The 22,819-nt window shown below is 47.1% G+C and overlaps 1 protein-coding gene across 4 annotated transcripts in view; it reads left to right on the top strand.

Moving 5' to 3' along the window:
• ppp4r4 (protein phosphatase 4, regulatory subunit 4) overlaps window positions 1–22,819 on the top strand; it is a 30,246-nt gene that overhangs the window by 5,600 nt on the left and 1,827 nt on the right. Inside the window, exons 2-22 of one of the 4 annotated variants that reach the window (XM_014411772.3) lie at window positions 4,485–4,558; window positions 9,767–9,869; window positions 9,983–10,130; window positions 10,559–10,632; window positions 11,266–11,372; window positions 11,461–11,568; window positions 11,752–11,873; window positions 11,971–12,093; window positions 16,808–16,950; window positions 17,040–17,159; window positions 17,303–17,380; window positions 17,522–17,605; window positions 17,668–17,841; window positions 17,947–18,052; window positions 18,160–18,307; window positions 18,388–18,532; window positions 18,640–18,678; window positions 18,768–18,839; window positions 18,915–18,978; window positions 19,052–19,129; window positions 19,194–19,284. In XM_014411772.3, the coding sequence (XP_014267258.1) occupies window positions 4,485–4,558; window positions 9,767–9,869; window positions 9,983–10,130; window positions 10,559–10,632; window positions 11,266–11,372; window positions 11,461–11,568; window positions 11,752–11,873; window positions 11,971–12,093; window positions 16,808–16,950; window positions 17,040–17,159; window positions 17,303–17,380; window positions 17,522–17,605; window positions 17,668–17,841; window positions 17,947–18,052; window positions 18,160–18,307; window positions 18,388–18,532; window positions 18,640–18,678; window positions 18,768–18,839; window positions 18,915–18,978; window positions 19,052–19,129; window positions 19,194–19,284 (2,201 nt within the window). Of the gene's footprint in view, window positions 1–4,484; window positions 4,559–9,766; window positions 9,870–9,942; window positions 10,131–10,558; window positions 10,633–11,265; window positions 11,373–11,460; window positions 11,569–11,751; window positions 11,874–11,970; window positions 12,094–16,807; window positions 16,951–17,039; window positions 17,160–17,302; window positions 17,381–17,521; window positions 17,606–17,667; window positions 17,842–17,946; window positions 18,053–18,159; window positions 18,308–18,387; window positions 18,533–18,639; window positions 18,679–18,767; window positions 18,840–18,914; window positions 18,979–19,051; window positions 19,130–19,193; window positions 19,285–22,819 lie in introns of all 4 variants that reach the window. The other 3 variants (XM_014411771.3, XM_014411770.3, XM_076874252.1) reach the window with 3 other exon arrangements.

Genomic DNA, 22,819 nt, shown 5'->3' with positions numbered 1-22,819 from the left:
ACTTACAGCAGCTTTTGGAAATTGTCACACAAGAAATGATTAAACTGAAAACATGGTTTGATAGAAATAAGTTATCATTAAATTTGGAAAAAACGACATTTATGTTATTCGGAAATTATAAAAAAGATGCCGAAGCAAAGTTATTAGTAAATAATGTCAAATTTCTGGGTGTGATAATAGATAACAAAATCTGCTGGAAACCTAATATAAAGTATTTACAAGCTAAACTGTCAAGAAGTGTCTCCATACTGAGTAAAGTTAAATATTGTTTGCCTTCCAAATCACTCCGGGTACTTTACTGTTCACTTATATTGCCATATTTGGAATACTGTGCGGAAATTTGGGGAAACACATATAAAACTTCACTTCAACCAATATGTAAAATTTAAAAAAAAGCAATCAGGATGATTAGTAAAGCTGGATATAGAGACCATACTAACACCATGTTTTTGAAATTAAAAATACTGAAGTTTATGGATCTTATAAAATACAAAACGGCAAAAATTATGTATAAAGCTAGATACAATATGTTACCAGGAAATATACAGAGGATGTTCTATGACAGAGAAGGAGACTATGAACTAAGCGGTAAGTTGAATCTGAAGATCCTTAAAGCACGGTCAAATGTTAAAACTTTTTGCGTAACTATTTATGGAGTAAAACTGTGGAATAGCTTTACTGCAGAATTACAGCAATGCTCAGGAATTGGCAAGTTCATAAAACAAACAAACAAAAAAGGCAGCGGCTGCATTACTGCAGCTGCAACCCCAATCCGTCTGTTGATCTCCGGCTCCCTTCTCCCATCACTCGCGAACAAGACCCCGAGATACTTGAACTCCTCCACTTGGGGCAGCATATTCCAGCATATAAAATAAAATAATGTTTTGTGTTAACACTCGCTCTTTCAAATAGATTCAAGTAAAACACAGCAAAAAATAAATAAAATCAAAGATTCAGTGGCACTAAGTCCTGTTGCTCTTAAATGCATTTTCACCCATTTAGCAGGAGTGGGGCCGATGGAGGTTTGTCAGTGTCGTGTCAGTGGGAGGATTTAGAGATTTCTCAGTGAATTTCACACTCCCGTGGCGGCTTGCTAGGTGCTTGAGATTTGAAGTTAAATTTTTCGCTGTCGAAAGAAGTTTTCTTCCCACGCAGAGTGTACAGCGGACGCTAATGTTTTTGTCACTTTTTACGGACTAAAACTTAAAGTAATTTCAGTACATCCACCCTTTAAACGCTGCATGGTTGTACTCTCTCCCACACTCCATATTATCCATTGTTGATCGACACACGTCTGTTGCTGCCACGTGCACCGCACGTGCTTACATCATTGTCATGAGACACTCTCACAAACAAAATCACAACACTTTAGTAACACAGTAACGCAGCATGCTTACGGGAAGGTAACAGTTATATAATTACTTTTTTGCAATGCTAATCCCTTACATTTCTCGTTACTTGAAAAAGTAATTGGATTACAGTAACATGTTACTTGTAACGCATTACTGGCCATCTGGTCGAGAATGACCGAGCTAAAATCCTGACAGACTTCCAGATAGACAGACAAGTTGGTGATGGCTAACCAACCAGACATAGAAGTGGTGGACCCTCAAGCTGACAGGACGAGATGGGAACTTTAAAAAAAAAACAAAAAAACAAAATTCCCCTCTCACCCCTGCAGTCGGTCTATCCTCCAATCTCGGGTCCTCTACCAGAGGCCTGGGAGATTGAGGGTCCTGCGCAGTATCTTAGCTGTTACTAGCACTGCGCTCTTCTGGAAAGAGATCTCAAATGTTGTTCCTGGGATCTCTGGAGCCACTTGTCTAGCTTGGGAGTCACTACACCTAGTGCTCTGATTACCGCTTGGACCACTGTTACCTTCACCCTCCACATCTTCTTGAGCTCTTCGCTGAACCCTTGGTACTTCTCCAGCTTCTCAAGTTTGGAAAGCTGGTATTCATGTGAAGAGTGATGTCACCCCACACTTCTTCCGTCCACGTTCTGTCCCCTTTGCATATGTTGCCCTCAGTGAAGAGGAACAGAAGCTACCTCTAGAAGTCAAAGTTGTAAAAAACACTATGCAAACTGATAAATAGAACCTCAGCTCTTCACAAGTTTCAGCTTGGTCCAGAACTTGCACACCTCCTTGGGTATCAGGTACTGTATGGCCAAACTGCACTGGTGGAGCTCCCCTGATGGCAGACCAAAACCTAATGAAGAAGGGCCTGTGGTTACAGATCTGAAGAAGGTCTGATTGCAGTAAAATGGTTCGACAACAAATGTGTCAACCCTCTAAACAATGCCTGTGGGTTCATGCCTCTTTCATCTGTCAAAAGGTGGAGCAAAAACTCCAACACAAAGATCACCATTGCATGCCCATCACTCATCCTTACATATAATTAGCATATGGGAGGAACTGAGTTTTCTGATATGCTATTACACCTGTATAAGACAAGTTATAAGTTATAAGTTACAAGTTAAGGAGATGGCATATTCTGCTGTTCGGATACATCGTTGACTTGAATTCCTGGTCTACACGAGTTCCTGTGCCCTACAGAACCAGAAACCAATGGCTCTCAAAAGGTTCCACCTGGCTGTGTCTGAACCAAGTCAACAAACCAGATTTGCACTGTTTTTGTTTTATTTTTATTTTTTGCAAAGCAAAAATGATTTTGCACAGTAGCATTCAATCAGAAATGGCCTGAATGTGAGTGTTTTGCACTTTTTCATAGTTGCAGATTTAAAAAATATATATTTTGTTTTTTGATATAATACTTTCCTTTGATGGAATGAAAACCAGCAATGTTTGCTGGCATGCTACTTGAAATAATCTGTATCCAATGCCCGGGATAGTTTTTGTTATTAATTTAATTATAATTTGGCACTTTATTTGATTTTTCTTCAACTGTAAATTCTACTGTACTTGTGTTTGCATGACAAATACGTAAACCATTAAGTGGCATCTCAACCATTTAGTAGAGGTCCAGATAATCTTCCACAGCACACCTAATCATTTCTCACGCCACACCTATGTGCCACAGCACAGTGGTTGGGAAACACTGATCTATACAGTTATACATAAACAAGATCCCGAGATACTTGAACTCATCCCTGACCCGGAGTGGGCACTCCATTGTTTTTTCCAGCTGACAATCATAGGGTCAGAGTTGGAGTTGCTGTTTCTCATTCTTTATGGCTTGCTCTAAGCACAGGTGGGGTTTTTTTGTGTTGTTTTGTTTTTTAGTTGTAGTTACCACAGGTATTAATACCCAGGTCCTTAAAAGGCTCTGGCTATGATCTTTGACAAAGGTCTGACAGAGGTCTGATTAGCTTTAGTCTGTGTGGCAGGCAATATCACAGACTTATCATTAACTTCTCACATCTTGTCATGTTATCATATGATGACAACAAACATTTTAATGCAAAATGTGTACTTTACAGAGAAATAATTTTACTGTATTAGTACTTACTGTGCTAACATGCAGTTAACGTTATTTATTGTTACTACCCTGTGGGACCTTTGTAGTAATAGTTATTCTATGGCATGAATCATATTTTTTCAGAGAAAAAATATTTCGCCCTACTTTATGGGAGCTTGGGCCCCCTTGTTTAGTCAAATAAATCAGACCCCCACATCTCTGCAACAGAAATTTATTGTGCATACAAGCACCTCTCAAACAGCTTCTTCCACTGGGCCATTCAGACTGTTAACAAATACTACCCCCTCCTCCCTCACATATATATAGCCCTTAACTGACCTCTGAATTCCTAACTGTTGCTCAGACCTGATTCTGGGATCCTCTCGTACTCATAATCACTCTCACCGAGGCAGTGACCTTAAGACCCTAATTCTCCAATCAAATTCTTTCCTCCCATAAACTGCTCTTGTGCTCGTTTCCTGCAAGTTTGCGCATGGTCATTTTAATGCATTATTTTTTTGCTTTTACATCCTATCACTCAATGTTCTCAAAAAATGATCCCAATCCATGTCCAAACACAACTGTTTCCAATGTGCTGCAACTGCATGAAAACAAGGTGATCATTATAATGATCACCTTGTTTGGTGTTTTCCCCACTCCAAAAATTCTGGTGTTTTTTGAGTGGGGAAATGCCTCAAAAACCAAAACAAGCAGTCCCAAGGAACAGAATTTAGAAGAATTTAGAAGTCAGTCAGTCTAAGCTCAACCTCAAGACAAACATTTTCCTGGAGTCACAGAAAGCTTAATTCACATTTGCATATCCACCACAGAGGTTGCCAGGAAAGACCACCAGAGACTGCAGACACAAAGATCTTACAAAGACTATGCTTCATAAGCTGAATGCAGTTTTAGAGATTTTTAATGTCATATTTACCTCTGATGGTCTCATATATGATTAGGGTCTGTGTTGGGTCAACTGTCATTAAAGCTCACCTAAGGACAGCACAATCATATCAAACAGGTAACTCTGATCAGCTGACTTTGTATTTTTGTTTTTCCCATCAGACTGCAGAAGAGATTGATCAGCTGACTGTGGATGAAGACCTAAATGACATTGAGAGAGCTGTCTACCTCCTCAGGTGAGTCTCAGCAAAGGTTTATGCGCAGGTCAACAGCACTTCAAACTGTAACCCCACCTAGTGCCCCAGGTTTGTCAGACAGCTCCAGGTGCAGATCTGTTCATTCCTGTGGGGAAATGAAGAAACTGGAGCAGAGTTCAAGCTGAGACTATAACCATAATCCTTTTTAACCTGCCACAGAGTTTCTTTTTCTCTAAGTTAAATAGGTTACAATGAGACTAAAATAAGTTCAGCTATGTTTACAGTAAAGAACAAATACAAAAGCTTTTGTAGTTATGTGGATTTCTGGATGCCTTGGGTGGAGCTGAAAGCATTGTCCTCCACCCGTCCTCCTTTGCTGTGACCCAGTAAACTGTGGAGCTAATTGAACAATGGAAGTAATCAGCAGTCCAATCCCAGAGGGTTTAAATTAGTTCACTGAACTCATTCATAAACAGGACTTGAGCCTACAGGACTCCGACTGGAGTCTGGAGCAGATCTGAACCCATAAACCTGCCCTGTTCAGGTCGTCTTCGTTTGTTTGCTTGTTATTTTTTAAATCAACAATATTTTTTATTATTCTCAAATAAATATTAAGTAAAGAAACAGAAGCAAAACAACAAAAATATATTTTTTTAAAAACGAGACACAAACAAGCCTCATGAGATCACAAGTAATATGTTCGTAGTGCTTGCCTTCACTGCCCCCCCCCCGTCCCGTTTGGTTCTTTTGCCATCAGAATTATTGTCTAAAGGCAAAGAAAGATGCCCAATGGATTTACTTTATCAAATGGACCATCCCGGCCTTGGTCTATTTGATTCACCTTTGCTTTTATTGTGTGGAGGTAAACACAGATGACACGAGAGCTCTCGATTAACACTGCTCATTTATTACTCATCACCACACAACTGAATACTTTCCCCTCCAAAACACAGCAACAACACTTCCTGAGAACTGGGTGTGAGTGGAGCCCTTCCAGTGGTCCACCACACATGCCCCCCCCCCCCCCCCCCCGAACACCCAGTAGGGTCATCCCCTAGTCCAGAACCCTTGCTTTAATTAAACGTCCAGAACGGCTGAGACAGCACATAGGGAGCGAAGCACGGGGGTGGGCTCTCGGGCAAGAATTCCCCAGGGACCCGGAGGGGCTGACCGAGGACAAGTTCAGCCGAGGAAGCCCTGAGATCTTCTTTAACCGCGCAGGGCAACCCCAGTAAAACCCATGGAAGGTGGTCAACCCAGTTGCCATCTGTGAGAGAAGCGGCCTTAAGCGACCGGTGGAAACGTTCGCATATCCCGTTGGCCTGTGGGTGGTACGCAGTGGTTTGGTGGACCTTGACCCCCAGGCCGTCAGCCATGGCAGACCAACGAACTGGGGGCCCCTGTCTGAGGTGATGTCGGCGGGGGAACGAAACGCGAAACCCACGTTGACAAAAATGCCTTGGCCACTGCTGCTGCTGTAGTAGACGCCAGAGGCACTTGGTTGTGCAGTCCACTACAGTTAAAAGGTGCGTGAAACCTTGTGACTGCAGCAGAGGACCAACCAGATCCACATGCACATGATCAAAACGCCTCCCTGGAACGCGGAAGGATTCGAGGGGCGCCTATGTGCCTATGGATCTTAGCACGTTGGCATGGGATGCACGCGGCTGCCCAGTCTTTCACCGATTTACGAAGGCCCGGCCAAACGAACCTAGAGCTGACCAGCTTGACCGAGGCCCGGACGCCTGGATGAGAGAGGGTGTGTACGGAGTCGAAAATGCAACGACGCCACGAAAGGGGAACTACAGGGCGTGGACGGCTGGTGGAAACATCACAAAACAGGCTAGGCCCACCGTTCCACACGGGTCTGTCCTCCAGTACAAGGCCCGTTTGCGCAGACCGAAGGGCAAGGACGTCCAGGTCGGCCTGTTGGTCAGCGGCCATAGCCTCAATGTCTATGCCAACATAAACGGGAGAAACCAGCACGCGGGATAGACAGTCAGCCTATCCAGTCAGTTGGACTTACTAGCCACGTGCTGAATGTCAGTTGTGAACTCGGAAATGGCTGTCAACTGGCGCTGCTGGCGCCCGCTCCACGGATCAGAGACCTTGGACATCGCGAATGTCAAGGGTTTATGATCAACGTACACGGTGAAGCTCCGACCCTTAAGAAAAAACGAAAATGCCGCGTTGCGAGGTGCAGGGCCAGCAACTCCTTGTCAAAAACGCTATATTTGCGCTCACTGTTTCTAAGCGTGCGACTAAAAAAAGCGAGCAGTGGCCAGGCACCGGAGACCCGCTGTTCTAACACTGCGCCCACCGCCACGTCCGACACGTCGGAGGTCAACGCAATCTCCGCCGACGGAAACGGGTGGGCCAGCAGGGCGGCGTTTGCCAGCGCGGCCTTGGCCCCAGAAAATGCCTGGATGCGTTCAGTGAGCCAATCAATTGGGTCCTTACCTGTTTTACCTTACCTTTTTCAAGGCAGCATAGAGAGGCTGCAGCAGGTGCGCAGCTCTGCGGTTGTACAAATTGACCATCCCCAAGAACTCCTGCAGCGCTTTAACGGACGCGGGACGCGGAAAAGCCGAAACGGCCCGGACCTTGTCTGGCAACGGAACCACACCATCAGCGGAAATGCGGTGGCCCAAGAAATCCAGAACCGGCAAGCCAAACTGGCACTTGGAGAAGTTGACGATCAGGCCGTGTGCCGCCAAGCGCTGGAAAACCTGATGCAGATGGGACGCGTGCTGACTCTCAGAACAGCTGGCCACCAATATATCGTCAAGGTACACGAAGTCGAAAGGCAGCCCGCGCAAGACAGAGTCCATCAACCGCTGAAGTCAATTTTAGAAAAAATCGAGGCACCTCGATTTTTTCTAAAATTGACTTGGTGCGGGGGTATCACCGGGTTCCCGTGCGCACCGAAGACGTCCCCAAAACTGCCGTTATTACCCCTTTCGGCCTGTTTGAATTTTTCGCGCATACCATTCGGCCTGAAAGGCGCCGCCCAGACTGTCTTGCGCGGGCTGCCTTTCGTCTTCGTGTACCTTGACGATACGAGGTGGCCGGAAAAATCCTGGATGTGGGGAATGGGGTAATGGTCGTTCTCTGTAACATTATTCAAACGGCGAAAATCCCCACACGGCCGCCACCGACCGTCTGACTTGGGCACCATGTGTAGCGGAGAAGCCCAGGCACTATTCGACAGCTGCACTATGCCGAGGCGCTCCATTGCGGCAAACTCTTCCCGAGCGACGGAGAGTTTCGCAGGGTCGAGGCGGCGCGCGCGTGCGAACACCGGGGTACCGACCGTCGGAATATAATGTTCAACCCTGTGCTTCGTTGCCGTGTTCGAGAAATTAGGAACAGTCAGTGAAGGGAACTTCAAGAGCAAACGCTGAAAAACATTCCCTGAAGTCACAAAATTAGCCCGATTCAGGGGCTCGATGGTGCGAGTGAAACGGGGTATTGAAGAAAAAGACAGGGCATCAATTAAGCGTCTGTTAGTGACATCGACCAGCAGTCCGTGGGCACAAAGAAAATCGGCGCCCAAAATAGGTACAGAGCTAGTGGCAACAACAAAGGTCCATTGGAAATCCTGACCATGAAAACAAACAGTCACGAACCTTTCCCTGAACGTTGCGATGGGAGAGCCATTAGCTGCAATAAGCTGCAGTCCGCAGCCTGCTGCTAAACTGTCGCCTCCGGACGGGGGAAGGAGGCTCTTCTGGGAGCCGGAGTCCACTAGGAAACGTCTCCCAGAGCGCGAGTCTTCTATGAAGAGCAGTTTTTCTTTGTCGCTAGCAGTGGCGGCCGCTACAGCGCGCTGGCGGGGCCCGTGTCCCAGGGTCAGAAAAGCACAAGGCAGCAGAGAGCAGCGCGCTCCGGCGCCAAAACGCTGATGGTAGAAACAGAGGTCCCGTCCGTGGTGTTGCTGTGCCGCGATCTTTGCCGTCAGCGAAGGATCGGATACGTCGGGGCAGGTCAACGGGGAAGTGGAAGGCGCCGCCGGTGAGGCTGGAACTAGGTCGTGATCGTGGAAAGTGCGGGTAGCCAGGAGAATATGATCCGCGTCCTCAGCCAGTGAGCGATAATCCTTTGTGCCCAGAAGCGGAGAGTTGGCGAGGCCGGCTCTCACGGCAGCCGGCAGCTGTCGGAGGAAGATGTGGGCGAAGAGGAATCCCCCGTCGTCCGGTCCGAGAAAGGATAGCATGTGCTCCATCAGTTCGAGAGCCGTACCGCCACCCAGGCCTGAGAGGCAGAGGAGCTTCTCGGCTCGCTCTGCGTTGGAGAGGGCATTGCGCCGAAGAAGCAACTCCTTAAGGGCGGCATACTTCCCTCGGGTGGGTGGGTCCCGGAATAGAGTCAACGCACGACGGGTGGCTAGTGGGTTGAGAGAGGCCACCACATGGTGATATCAGCCGAGATGCCACGAAGAGCAAACTGAGCCTCCACGTGCACGAACCACGACGGGGGATCGTGAAGCCAAAAGTCTGGCAGCTTGAGCGCCACAGCAAACGCAGCTGCAGCCGTAGGCAGAGGGCTGGCGGCTGCTGATGCATCCAGAGCGGAGTCGGTGCCACCATCGGACTGCACCATGTTCGAGTCAGGGGTTACCATTGTGGAGGTAAACACAGATGACACGAGAGCTCTCGATTAACACTGCTCGTTTATTACTCATCACCACACAACTGAATACTTTTCCCTCCAAAACACAGCAACAACACTTCCTGAGAACTGGGTGTGAGTGGAGCCCTCCAGTGGTCCACCACAATTGTTTATTTTATTCTATTTTCACTTGCTACACATGGGACAGGGGAAAGAAAAGGGAGAAAGAAAGAGAGGTAGGGAAAGAAAAACAGCAGGGAAGAGGAACGGTGATAAAGGGCAAAAAAACAAAAACCAACAAAACAAACAGACAAAAATACATATATCAATCACCTAGATCACATGTTGAGAAAGAAAAAAGAGAAAACAAGCAAAAAAAAGAGAGCAATATAATAAACAATATAATAAACAACATCAAATAAAGAGCAGTAGTTTGTTGTGTTTCAGCAGTAGTAACAGCAGTAGAAGATGAAACTGAACAGTGCAAAGCAGCTACCATAGACCAATCCACACCTTTCTGACCTGGAAACATTCTGACTACTCATTCTATCTCCCCTCTTTCCTCCCCTCTCTCTTCCCTCCGTCTCCCCTTCTATGTCAACTCTGCATCCCCGCTGTCTCCCCTCGGCTCTTCAGTGTTGGTCAGGAGGTGCAGAGGGTCAGTGTCATCAGTAACCTCTCGAGTCTCGTCCGACAGAATCCAGCTGAAACATTTCGTAGAGTGGTACCAAAAGTTCGGGTAAGTTACCTCTGTCACACTGTACTTCAAGGACATCAGAGTATGGCCACAAAATGACAGGTGCAATGTACAGGTGTGTCTTACAGGTAACCTGTCCTGTCTGTGTGACCCAGGAGGTTCTGAACGGAGCTGGAGCTGAAATCCAGCTGGCTGCAGCGGCGTCATTTTTAACCATCCTTCAAGATGACATCATACTGATCCACACCCACACTTACTCCATCCTAAAGATTGTCTTGTTGCACCTGAACCACAGAGACACAGGTAAAAACCTGAACTTCAGACGTGACAACAAGAAAAAAAGAAACCCTGGTTTGCTGGGCTCCTTTCATTGATAACAGTTTCAAATGTGTCCAGGTCCTTTCTCCCTGTAGAGATCTGTAGGTCCTGATGAGAAGGTGTGTGGTTGCGATTTTTGTGTAAGTGCTATAATTGTGGTGTTATTCTTTGATGGACCTTTCCAGTCTACGGTGTACGTATGACAGCTGGGATAAGCTCTAACCTCACACCCCAAAGACAATATTCAATAAAAGCAACTTTTGCTTGCTCCAGATTTTAAGAATATTCCATGGCTTATAAATAATGACATCATTTTTATACTGCCAACATACAGGTATAAAACATCTGTATATCTGACATTCTGACATCAAAGTTGCCTTGTTTGTTACTGATTTTGCCATCTTCATTGACAGTGGTGAGCAACGCCTGGCTGGAAACTCTGCTATTAGCTATCAACGCTCTGCCCAAAGAAACCATCAAACAAGAGGTCAGTTAATGCTGGCTAATCAGTTAATCCAAAATGCTGCAGTAAGAGTACTTACAAGGACTAAAAAGAGAGAGCATATTTCTCCTATTTTGGCTTCCCTTCATTAGCTCCCTGTTAAATCCAGAAATTAAAATCCTGCTCCTCACATACAACGTCTTAAACAATCAGGCCCCATCTTATCTTTTGGGGCAGGGATAGCTCAGTAGGTAAAGTGGTCGTCCCATGATCGGAAGGTCGGCGGTTCGAATCCACTTAACGGCTACCCTGAGGTACCCCTGAGCAAGGTACCGTCCCTACACACTGCTCCCCGGGCACCTGCTTAGTGGGCTGCCCACTGCTTCACTGAGTGAATGGGTCAAATGCAGAGAAAAACAAGTAATTTCCCCATGGGGATCAATAAAGTATCCATTATTATTATTATTATCTTAATGACTTTATAGTACCATATTACCCCATTATAGCACTTCGCTCTCGCACTGCAGGCTTACTTGTTGTTCATACAATATTTAAAAGTAGAATAGGAGGGAGACAGACACTATCTCTACTTTTAAGATTAGGCTTAATTGCAAAAGAATTGACTTGAACTGATTATTTACCAGATTTATATGGTCAATGAAATGCGTGTCTCCACAGGTGCTGAACCCCCTACTACATCAGTCTCAGCTGTCTCACGCTCCTCAGGCTCGGCTGGCTAGCTGTCGCATTTTAGGAAAAGTTGCCTGCAAATTTGATTCCTACATGTGAGCTGCAGCAAGTAGTACTCTGTAGTATTATAATACAAAGAGTTCTCTCATTTGGTCTAATACTAACTCTGTTTCTGTGCATCAGTGTAAAGAAGGAGCTGCTGCCTTTGGCTCGTTCTTTATGTCAGGACCCGGAATTTGAAGTCCGAGCCTGTATGTGCCGTCAGCTGGAGAGCATTGCGAGAGCCACTGGGTAATTGCAAGCAAATACTGAATAAACAATCATTGGGTAAAACACAACACTGACCAATCAAAAGCCCTGCACCGACCAGATGAAATCTCACCACTAACCAACCACTAGCCAGACAGTAACCAAGCAACCAAAAATCAAACAAAACCCAACACCTACCAAACATATGTGCTGTTTTTCTTTCAGGGTGGATGACACCAGGACAGAGCTTCTTCCTGATCTAGTGGAACTTGCTGGAGATGAGGACAGCAGTGTCCGCCTTGCTGCCTTTGACACAATCATCAACCTAATGGAGATGATGGACAGCGGTAAGTCAGATTTCATGCGGTATGCATAGGTGGCCCAGTATTTTAGTCTATTCAGTGTGTATTTGTAAACAGCTGGTTTAAAAATTCTTCTTCTCAGATGACCAACTCCACGTTGTCATTCCTTTGGTGATGGCGGTGTGTGAGGCCTCGCTGCAGGAGGATGAAGCAATTATGGCATCTTTGTCATTCCGGTTTGGGAAGCTCTGCAATGAATTGGCAGGTAGGACCAGTAGAAACAAAAGTCATTTGTTTAAATTAATTTTTTTTGGTGTCCACATATATGGACATCACATTTTGGGTTATTTAGACCAAAATACTCAATTTTGCTCTACAAGGGCCTGATATCCACTTACGAGGACATTATACTGCTACTGTTCTATGGAAATTTTAAATGAATATCCTCATATGTGGCTCTCATTTTTCTTAGAAACAAAAATTAGGTAAAAAAAAAAATCTGGTAATTCTTTGTTTTTACATTCATCAAGTCCCAATCAACCTAAATACCAAAGAGAAATTAAAAACGCATGCGGTGGAAGAGTTTGGGTCTTAGGAGGTTAAGACATATCAGGTGAAAGGCTGCAAATAGCAGCAAGTCTGGGAGTTCAGTGAGCTCTACACTTCTAAAGTTACCCGGTGTCACAGGCTGGGTCTCTGACCCAGCGCTCTGAGTTCATGTTTGTATTTGTCTCATTTTGTTATGTGATTTAGTTTGTGTTATTTCCTATCTGCCTTTAGTTTAGGCAGTTATTGTTCCTGGGTTTTCTATGTTTTGGGGTTTTGTATTTATTCATCACATATTAGGTCTGTTAAGTTGTGTTGTCATGTTTTAGTATTTCCTGTTTTATTCTGACAATGTCATGTGTTCTTTGTTTATTGTATTTAGCTTTCCTCTCCTGGTCCTGTCATTAGGTTTATGTCTGTCAGCTGTTTTCCCCCATGTGTCGCCACTTCCCCTGATCACCTCATGTCTGTATTTAAGTCTTTTGTTTTCTTCATGCCATTGTCAGGTCGTCTGCTCATCCATGTCTCATCTCCAGGTACCCATGTCAGTTCACTATGGTTAAGGTTTTTCATGTTTTGTTATTAGTTCACCCAGTTTAGGTTATTGTTTAGTTTTCACCGATGCCCTATTATTTTGTACCCTCGTTGCTAACCTCAATAAACGGCTTGTTTTGTTAATCCACACCACGTTTTGGTCTGCGTTTGAGTCCTCCTCTGTAACACATACGGTCTGCCCCAGCCAGACCGTGACAGTACGACCTGACCACTATGGACTCAGCAGACCGCGAGCTTTACGAGCGTCGGGAGGCAGCCTTCGCCCAGCTGGAGGAGGAGCTCCGCTGGAAGCCGTGGCGTACCCCCGACTACGAGCGCATTTTCCACGGGACTCGGCTAGCTCTCGGAGGTCCCAAGAGCTGCCGAAAGTCCCCGCCTGTTGCGCTGCCTGCATCTAAGCCTCGCTCGCTTCAGGTGGGAGTCCTCCGTGTGGCTTCAGGCGCTCACGCTCCAGCCTCGGTGTCACCATTCTGTGCACCAGGGGCTCAGTCGCTCGCTCCGCCAGCTTCCTCTGTTCGCAGGAAGCGGCGCGCACGCCGCCATAAACCGGACATCGCTGAGCAGCTCACGGTGGTGAGTGAAAATGACTTTTATTCTCACGTCCCGTCTGACATTAACAACAATCGGCTCACTTCCGATCCATGGGGAATTTCCCTTATGGATGACGACGTGGACTGGGAGGATCCGTTTTGTTTTACTCCCTCTACGCAGGGAGGGATGAAAGACAATTCCCGCTCGCTTAAGTCTGCACATGCGGTTAAAGGAAAAACTGTTAACACTTCTACCAGGTCTACAACACTCAGTTCAGGTTTTGTTAAGTCTGGTTCAATCATCCCCAAGTCAGCTCACTCTAAGACCGTTAACCCAAGGACTGCTAATACTAAGACTGCTAAACATGAAGTGGACGGCGGATTCATTTTTGCTAGGTCTGTTTTTGTCGACCCAATACATATTAACCCTAAGCCTGCCGTTTCTAAGACTGTTTTTTCTGAGCCTGCTCCTTTGCCTGTTCGTGTTTCTGCTGCCAGGGCAGCTCGGGCCCAGCGTACCCCTGCACCCGTACCAGTTCCTCGGGTGAGGGAGTCTGAGGCCCAGCTGGTCCCTGCTCTGGTTTCCAGGCCAGCTGAGGCTCTGTCCGTTTCTGCACCCGTACCAGCTCCTCGGGTGGGAAGGGCAGTTGCCCAGCCGTTGCCGGTGCCTGTCCCGGCTTCCGGGGTGAGGGGGGCTGTGAACCAGTCCACCCCTGCACCCATGCCGGTCCCCAGGGTGAGGTCAGCCAGGATACAGCCCGTCTCCGCACCCGTACCTACTCCTCGGGTGGGAGTGGCTAGTGTCCAGCAGGTGCCTGCACCCGTTCCTGTTTCTACTGAAGGCTCAGGAGAATTCAGTCCGCAACCAACACCACCATCACTACTGCATGCTTTTCAGTCTATAGCTCAGTCATTAGCTCTGTTAGCAGCCCAGTCAATAGTTCATTTTCCTGTGTTTCCGTTAGCTCAGCCCTTAGCCCACTGTGCAGCTCAGCCAGCTCCCCATTGTTCAGCTCAGTCATTCGCTCCATCACCTGCTCAGCCTTCTGTCCAGCCGGTGGTCTCTACACCTGCTGGTCATGCTTCGTCTGCTGGAGGTTCAGGAGAATCCACCCAGCTTCATGCCTCGTTTGCTGGAGGTTCAGGTGAACCCAGCCAGCTTCATGCTTCGTTTGCTGGAGGTTCAGGAGAACCCAGCCAGCTTCATTCTTCGTCTGCTGGGGGTTCAGGAGAACCCAGCCAGCTTCATGCTTCGTCTGCTGGAGGTTCAGGAGAACCCAGCCAGCTTCAAGTTTCGTCTGCTGGGGGTTCGGGTGAACCCAGCCGGCTTCAAGTTTCGTCTGCTGGAGGGCCCGAGGAGCCCATCCAGCCTCATGCCACGTCAGCTGGAGGGCCCGAGGAGCCTGTCCAGCCTCATGCCTCGTCTGCTGGAGGGCCCGAGGAGCCCGTCCAGCCTCATGCCTCGTCTGCTGGAGGGCCCGAGGAGCCCGTCCAGCCTCATGCCTCGTCAGCTGGAGGGCCCGAGGAGCCCGTCCAGCCTCATGCCTCGTCAGCTGGGGGTTCAGCAGAACCGCACCAGCCTCATGCCACGTCAGCTGGGGGTTCAGGAGAACCGCACCAGCCTCAAGCCACGTCAGCTGGAGGGCCCGAGGAGCCCGTCCAGCCTCAAGCCACGTCAGCTGGAGGGCCCGAGGAGCCCGTCCAGCCTCAAGCCACGTCAGCTGGAGGGCCCGAGGAGCCCGTCCAGCCTCAAGCCACGTCAGCTGGGGGGCCCGAGGAGCCCGTCCAGCCACCTTCAGATTCTGCTTCTGTTTCGCCTGCTGCAGCTCCAGCCTGTGCTTCGCCTGCTGCAGCTCCAGCCTGTGCTTCGCCTGGTGCGGCTTCGTCAGAGTCTTCATCTTCGCCTGGTGCGGCTTCGTCAGAGTCTTCATCTACGCCTGGTCCGGCTTCGTCAGAGTCTTCATCTACGCCTGGTCCGGCTTCGGCCTCTGCTCCTGCTTCTGCCTCACCTGGTCCGGCCTCAGCTTCTGCCTCGCCTGGTTCGGCCTCATCCGAGTCTTCCTCGGCTTCTGCTTCAGCGTCGCCTGGTCCTACGGCTGTTATGCCGCCGCCCAAGCCTCGCTCTGCACCTGGGAATCTTCGGCCACCTGCTGGACGTCACCGCCGTCGAGGTCGGCCACCTGAACTGTTTCTACGCCGTTGCCGTCCACACGGTCGGCCACCTGAACTGTTTCTACGCCGTTGCCGTCCGCACGGACGGCCCCCGGAACTGTTCGACCATGGACTTCTGTGCCGTCGGCCTCCGGGCCGGCCCCCTGATCACATGAACTATGATTTTCTGAACCGTCACCCTCCGGGTCGGCCCCCTGAGGAGTCATGAACTGTTCCCTGTGCTCCTGTGATTTTGATGGACATTTTGGTTTTTTTGGCCTTGTTTCTGGCCCTCCGTCCTGGACCCCACCGCCCGCCCTTGGTGGGTTGTTTTTGGTTTTGTTTTTCGAGGTTTTGGGCGTCTGGAATCCGCCCTTGAGGGGGGGGGCTCTGTCACAGGCTGGGTCTCTGACCCAGCGCTCTGAGTTCATGTTTGTATTTGTCTCATTTTGTTATGTGATTTAGTTTGTGTTATTTCCTATCTGCCTTTAGTTTAGGCAGTTATTGTTCCTGGGTTTTCTATGTTTTGGGGTTTTGTATTTATTCATCACATATTAGGTCTGTTAAGTTGTGTTGTCATGTTTTAGTATTTCCTGTTTTATTCTGACAATGTCATGTGTTCTTTGTTTATTGTATTTAGCTTTCCTCTCCTGGTCCTGTCATTAGGTTTATGTCTGTCAGCTGTTTTCCCCCATGTGTCGCCACTTCCCCTGATCACCGCATGTCTGTATTTAAGCCTTTTGTTTTCTTCATGCCATTGTCAGGTCGTCTGCTCATCCATGTCTCATCTCCAGGTACCCATGTCAGTTCACTATGGTTAAGGTTTTTCATGTTTTGTTATTAGTTCACCCAGTTTAGGTTATTGTTTAGTTTTCACCGATGCCCTATTATTTTGTACCCTCGTTGCTAACCTCAATAAACGGCTTGTTTTGTTAATCCACACCACGTTTTGGTCTGCGTTTGAGTCCTCCTCTGCAACACATACGGTCTGCCCCAGCCAGACCGTGACACCCGGTGTGAAAGCCTTGCCCCTATAGAACACCAGCACTGCAGAATATCTGAACACTGCCTGCTGAGGGACAGGAACCTGGAAGGAGTGCTTGAAAAGAGCAGTCTGTTGTGATCCACAGAAGTGATCTGAAACACTCTGTTTTAGATCACTTCTGTGGATCATACTGTTTGATGATCGTGTTTCAGGCTCACTGTTAGATGAGCAGAAGAGTCATTTACTGCAGACATTTAAGGAGATGTGTACCACTGGACTGCAGACTGATGGAAACCAGACTGATAGCAACAACGAATCCACGCTTATCCGCTGCAACTGCTGCTACAACCTGCCGGTACACATGTGCACACAAACCCACAGACAAACACTCACAGTTCGTCAGCTCTTTAGGTGGTGGGGTCACTTCCTCTTCTCTCCATGCAGGCTATGGTGGTTTTTGCAGACACAGCTCATTTCCTATCGGAGCTGTACCCTTCTTTCTCTAGTCTTTGTAGTGACCCAGAGGTCTGTGTCCGGCGCAGCGCAGCAGCCAGTTTCCACCAGGTGAGATCCAGGCCTGATTCCAGATGGTCTATCCTCAGGGATTGGGCCTTTTGGCTGAGAAAGAAAGACATAAATGATCAAATAAAATTGCTAAATGATTGCCTCACTCTGATTGACTGCTTCCTTTCCCACCTTGCTGTCAGGTGGTCAAGTTGCTTGGTTCAAAAGTCCAGCTGGTCCACAAAGAACTTCTGTGTCTGCTTCAGGATGATGCACTGGAGGTGAGCGGCAATGCCCACTATCACTGTTTCATCAATCAGGATTTAGGGCCAAATGCCAATAACTTTCTGTGATGTCACAGTTTAGAAAATCATACATCAGGTTTTATTTGAATAAAGTGTTATGTTGGATTTTCTCTTGAGGTGCTGGATGCTCTGATGACTCATGTAGAAGAAACTTTGGAGGCAGTTCTGTCACGAGGAGAGAACCAGACGTTGGACAATAAGGTGAGAAAATAAAAATTTTCATTTTCACTTTAGTTTATCTCTCATTGCTTCCTTTAATCAAGTTCCCAGATCTGATGGCAGGACTACTGTTAGCTGAACAGAAGATTGGACGTTCCTTACGTTGGCGGCTTCACGAGAAGCTGCTACAACGTTATAGCTGCCTGGCAAGACTGCTTCCTGGAGAGCTGCTACACCAGAGCTTCTCACCTCGCATCTTCATTATCCTCACCACCAATGTGAGCACTGCCACATGCCACACCACGTCACAGCATGCTACATACAATATCCCATAGTATCCCACAGGTGAACCTGTGACAATAACACTGCTGTTTTGGTTGCAGAAAGTGTTGCCGGTACAGAAGGCGGCAGCTCGCACATTCTGCACATTCCTGCGCTACAACCGCAAACAGGAGCAGCGTCAGGAGATGATGGGGCGACTCATACAAGGTCAGAACATTTCTGGTTCTTCTGGCACTTTTACTCTGATATTTGAACAGCAGAACATCAATAGGAATGCAGCTAACATGTAAATGCTGACAATCTGATAATCTCAGATCTGGCTCAGGGACGCAGCTACTGGCATCGTCTGAGGTTCCTAGATGTTTGTGAAACTGCCACAGAGATTTTCTCCAGAAAATACTTCAACAAACATTTCCTGATTCCAGCACTGGAGCTAGTCCATGACCCAGTTGCCAATGTCAGGTACATCATACTCATTTCGTCCAATGAGACATTGGCAAATCTGTCCGACATCCTACTAAACACACCTTTCTGGCTCTCAGGTACAAGCTGTGCCAGTTGCTGCCCAGGTTGCGTTCTTCGCTTCGTCTGCCAGCTGACAAACAGCTGCTACAGAAACTTGACTTCTGCGTCCAGAAGCTGCTTTGCAAAGAGAAAGACAAAGATGTGGTGGCCATGATTCGCAAGGTAACGCCTACCAGAGTCCAGACTATTCCAGATATTCAGGTCTGCAGACTTCAGATTCTGACTGTGTTGTTGATGAAGGTGATCAATGTTTCCATCGTCTTTTCCAGACAGTCTTGGAACTGGACAAACTAGACCTCTCAGAACCTGTAAGAAGTTGCTTTAACATGGAGCTGAAATGAGAATACAGGTTTACTACTGACCTCTAACCTCCTTCATGTCTTGTGTCTGTGGACAGTTTCATAAGAGGCAGGAGAGGGACTTGTTGGACCAGAAGAAGGAGAAGGAGGAGACGCTGTTGCTGGAGATGGTGAGTCTGAGACCTGCTACTAGACTACAGCCTGAGCTGCCTTGCTTTGTTATAAAAATGTCTTTGTGTTGTCAGGAACAGCTGGAGAGGCAGCAGAATGAAGGAAAACTGAACTCTGACAAACACCCGGAGAGAAAAAGTGAGCTGGGGGGGGCAGTCTCAGCAGAAATTTAGACCTGCAGTTCAGTCTGTAAACCATGTTTCTTTGACAGGAAGAGACAGCAAGACCAGTCTATCTGCCACCAAGTCCATGTCTGTGTCCTCATCTGCAGGCGCCTCATCCTCCTATGGTGAGACGATGATGATGATGTTAATGATGGTGATGACGGTGATGATGATCTCCTCTCTGTGCAGGTAAAGAGATGAGAAAGGCAAAGCTGTCACGGAGTCGGTCCCTCACCAGTCAGCCGACAACATCTAAACCTGTGACCTCAGACAGATCTCTGTAAGAACATCAACTTCCTCCACCCTCACCCTTAATTACATACATGTAAACCTTCTGCAGCACAGAAAAAATGTGTGTCTCTGTATTAACAAGGCTGATACAAAGGTCATTCTGAGTCTAGCCTGAGGTTTGAATTCTGCTATACAAAGATCTCATCTGTGACCAACTGTGAATATTATATATAATATTGACAAAGTAAAGACCATTAATACAAAATAAGACCACATGTAAAATAACATTTATTACAGTAAAAAAAAGATCATGCTAATAATGCCTCGTTGGCTGCATGTCGCAAAATGAACTGGTTGCCATTCTTCTGAAGTTTCTTTACAATTGTCCACTTTTTTAGTTAAAGCTTTTACCCAGCACATTGCACGTTCCTGCTTCCTACTTGCTTACCGGTAGCTTATACCCACTCTCACACACGAGCAGTGCAATAATTGTTTAGGCAAGCTTGACCTTCAAAATAAAATCAGCACCATTTCAACTAAATGAAAAAAAAAGTAACAGATTCCACTTGCAATTACAGCTATGACATTGACAAAAAATTATATAAACATCCTTATGGCAACAGATACACAATGGATGGCATTACCTTGGCCTCCAGTAACACTGTGAGGACCTTGGAGTTATTTTTAACCAGGATATGTCCTTCAATTTACATATTAAACAAATATTTAGGACTGCTTTCTTCCATTTGTGTAATATTTCTAAAATTTGAAATATTTACTTACTTCAAGGCTGGACTACTGTAATTCATTATTATCAGGATGTCCTAAAAATTCCATGAAAAGCCTTCAGTTAATCCAAATGCAAGAGTACTGATAGGGACTAGAAAGAGAGAGCATATTTCTCCTGTATTGGCTTCCCTTCACTGGCTTCCAGAATCAAGCTTAAAATCCTTACTTAACACATAAAAGTCTTGAATAATCATGCTCCATCTTATCTTAAAGACCCAATACCATCCATCCATCCATCTTCATCCGCTTTATCCGAGGCAGCAGCCTAAGCAGAGAGGCCCAGACCTCCCTCTCCCCAGCCACCTCCTCCAGCTTATCCGGGGGAACACCAAGGCGTTCCCAGGCCAGCCGAGAGATATAATCTCTCCAGCATGTCCTGGGTCTGCCCCTGGGTCTGCCCCGGGGCCTCCTCCCGGTGGGACATGCCCGGAACACCTCACCCAAGAGGCGCCCAGGAGGCATCCTTGTCGAATGCCCGAACCACCTCAGCTGGCTCCTTTCGATGTGGAGCAGCAGCTGCTCTACTCTGAACCCCTCCCGGATGGCATGAACTTCTCATCCTATTTCTAAGGGAGGCCATCCACCCTTCGGAGGAAGCTCACTTCTGCCGCTTGTATTCGCGATCTTGTTCTTTCGGTTACAGCTCATGGCCATAGGTGAGGGTAGGGACGTAGATCGACCGGTAAATTGAGAGCTTCGCATTTACACTCAGCTCCCTCTTCACCACGACGGGCGGGTGCAGTGTCCGCATCACTGCAGCCGCAGCCCCAATCCCAATTCCTTCCACCGCCTGACAAATTTCTCAGTCGATGTCAGCAGCGCTCCGCCAGCACTATACACAGTGCAGGTAGAGCACCGCTTTCCCCTCCTGAGACGCCTGACGGTTTGCCAGAATCTCTTCAAGGCAGTCCGAAAGTCTTTTTCCATGGCCTCTCCGAACTCCTCCCACACCCGAATTTTTGCTTCAGCCACTGCCCGTGCCGCATTCCGCTTGGCCTGTCGATACCTTCACCTCTGGTGTCCACCATTTGGTTCGGGGATCACCACCACAGCAGTCACCAACCACCTTGCGGCCGCAGCTCAATGCAGCAGCTTTGGCAATGGAGACGCTGAACATGGTCCATTCGGACTCAATGTCCCCAGTCTCCCTTGGAATGCTGTTGAAGCTCTGCCGGAGGTGTGCGTTGAAGATCTCGCGGACCCGATACCTTCTTATCTAAATGATATTCAACAGGTACCTTATCAGGGGTAGCAGTAGGCACCATCTCAGTATCCTGTGTGTAATGTCAGGGTCCCTGCTTCATACAATCCTGATCAAACGTTTAAAACCACTTGAAAAATGGCAAAAACTCATATTATGTATGGCTGGAGCTTAACAAGGTTCCATGTAGAGCTTCAACATGCAACAAGAAGAAATGGGAGTGAGACACAACAATTTTTTGAGCATTAAATTTATTGAGAACAATGCTTAAACTGAAATGGGCTGTTTTACAGCTGATCAAAAGTTTAGGACCACATGCCTTTAAAAGGCCAAAAATGTGGATTCATTGTCATTTTCTGTCAGGAGGTCACACTGTCATGACATTCTGATGGCAAAGGCAAAGAAACTTTCCCTTTTTGAACGTGGTCATGTTGTTGAACTGCATAAGCAGGGTCTCTTGCTGCTCGCCATCACTGCTGAGGTGGGATGCAGTAAGACGGTCATTTGGAATTTCTTAAATGATCCTGAGATTTATGGAGCAGAAGAGTCAAGTGGAAAATCCAAATAAATTTCACTAGCACTGAGCTGGAGGATCCAATTGGCTGTCCGTCAAGACACTGGAAGATCCTTGACCCAAATTAAGGCGTTACTGGTGCCGACTGCAGCCCCATAATCATCAGATGACATCTGAGACTAATGGGCTTCAAAAACAAAAAATGTCTTCAAAGGCCTCGTCTCCTTGAACGCTACAGAACTGACCATTTGGACTTTGCAAGAGAGCACCAAACATGGGACATTGAAAGGTGGAAGAAAGTTTTATTCTCTGATGAGAAAAAATTTAACCTTGATGGTCCTGATGGTGTCCAACATTACTGGCATGACAAGCAGATCTCACCTGCGATGTTTTCTACATGCCACAGTGGAGGGGGCGCCATAATGGTCTGGGGTGCTTTTTCCTTCAGTGGAACAATGGAGCTTCAGGAGGTGCAGGAGCGTCAAACGGCCATTGGCTATGTCCAGATGTTGCAGAGAGCATCCTTCATGACTGAGAACACTCGTCTGTGTACTAACAATCGGTATTTTTCAACAAGACAATGCTATAGTACACAATGTCCACAGGACAAGGTACTTCTTCCAGTAAAATAACATCTATCATGTGTGTTCCCCTGATCTAAATCCAATTGAGAACCTTTCAGGACGGATGGTAAGGGTACTTAACAAAAATGGAAAACAGTTCCAGACAGTAGATGCCCTTCATGTGGCCGTCTTCACCACTTGGAGAATGGTCCCAGACACCTCATGGAAACTCTTGCATCAAGCATGCCGCAACGAATACGAATATTTGAAATGAACAGCAATAACGGTGAAGCTACTCATTACTGAGTTCATGTTTGGAATTTGATTTCTGTTTTGGGGGGTTTACGGGGTTCTTTGCAGGTGTGGTCTTAAACTTTTGATCAGCTGTAACAGCCTGTTTCAGTTTAGGCGTTGTTTTCAATAAATTGCATGTTCAAAGAATGTTTTGTCTCACTCCCATTTCTTCTTGTTGCATGTTAAAGCTCTACTTAGAACCTTGTTAAGATCCAACAATGCA

Source organism: Maylandia zebra, linkage group LG15 (assembly GCF_041146795.1).
Source record: "Maylandia zebra isolate NMK-2024a linkage group LG15, Mzebra_GT3a, whole genome shotgun sequence".
In the NCBI taxonomy this organism is placed as follows: Eukaryota; Metazoa; Chordata; class Actinopteri; order Cichliformes; family Cichlidae; genus Maylandia; species Maylandia zebra.
Note: the sequence above shows the minus strand (reverse complement) of the source record. Positions and strands in the feature narration are given on the sequence as shown.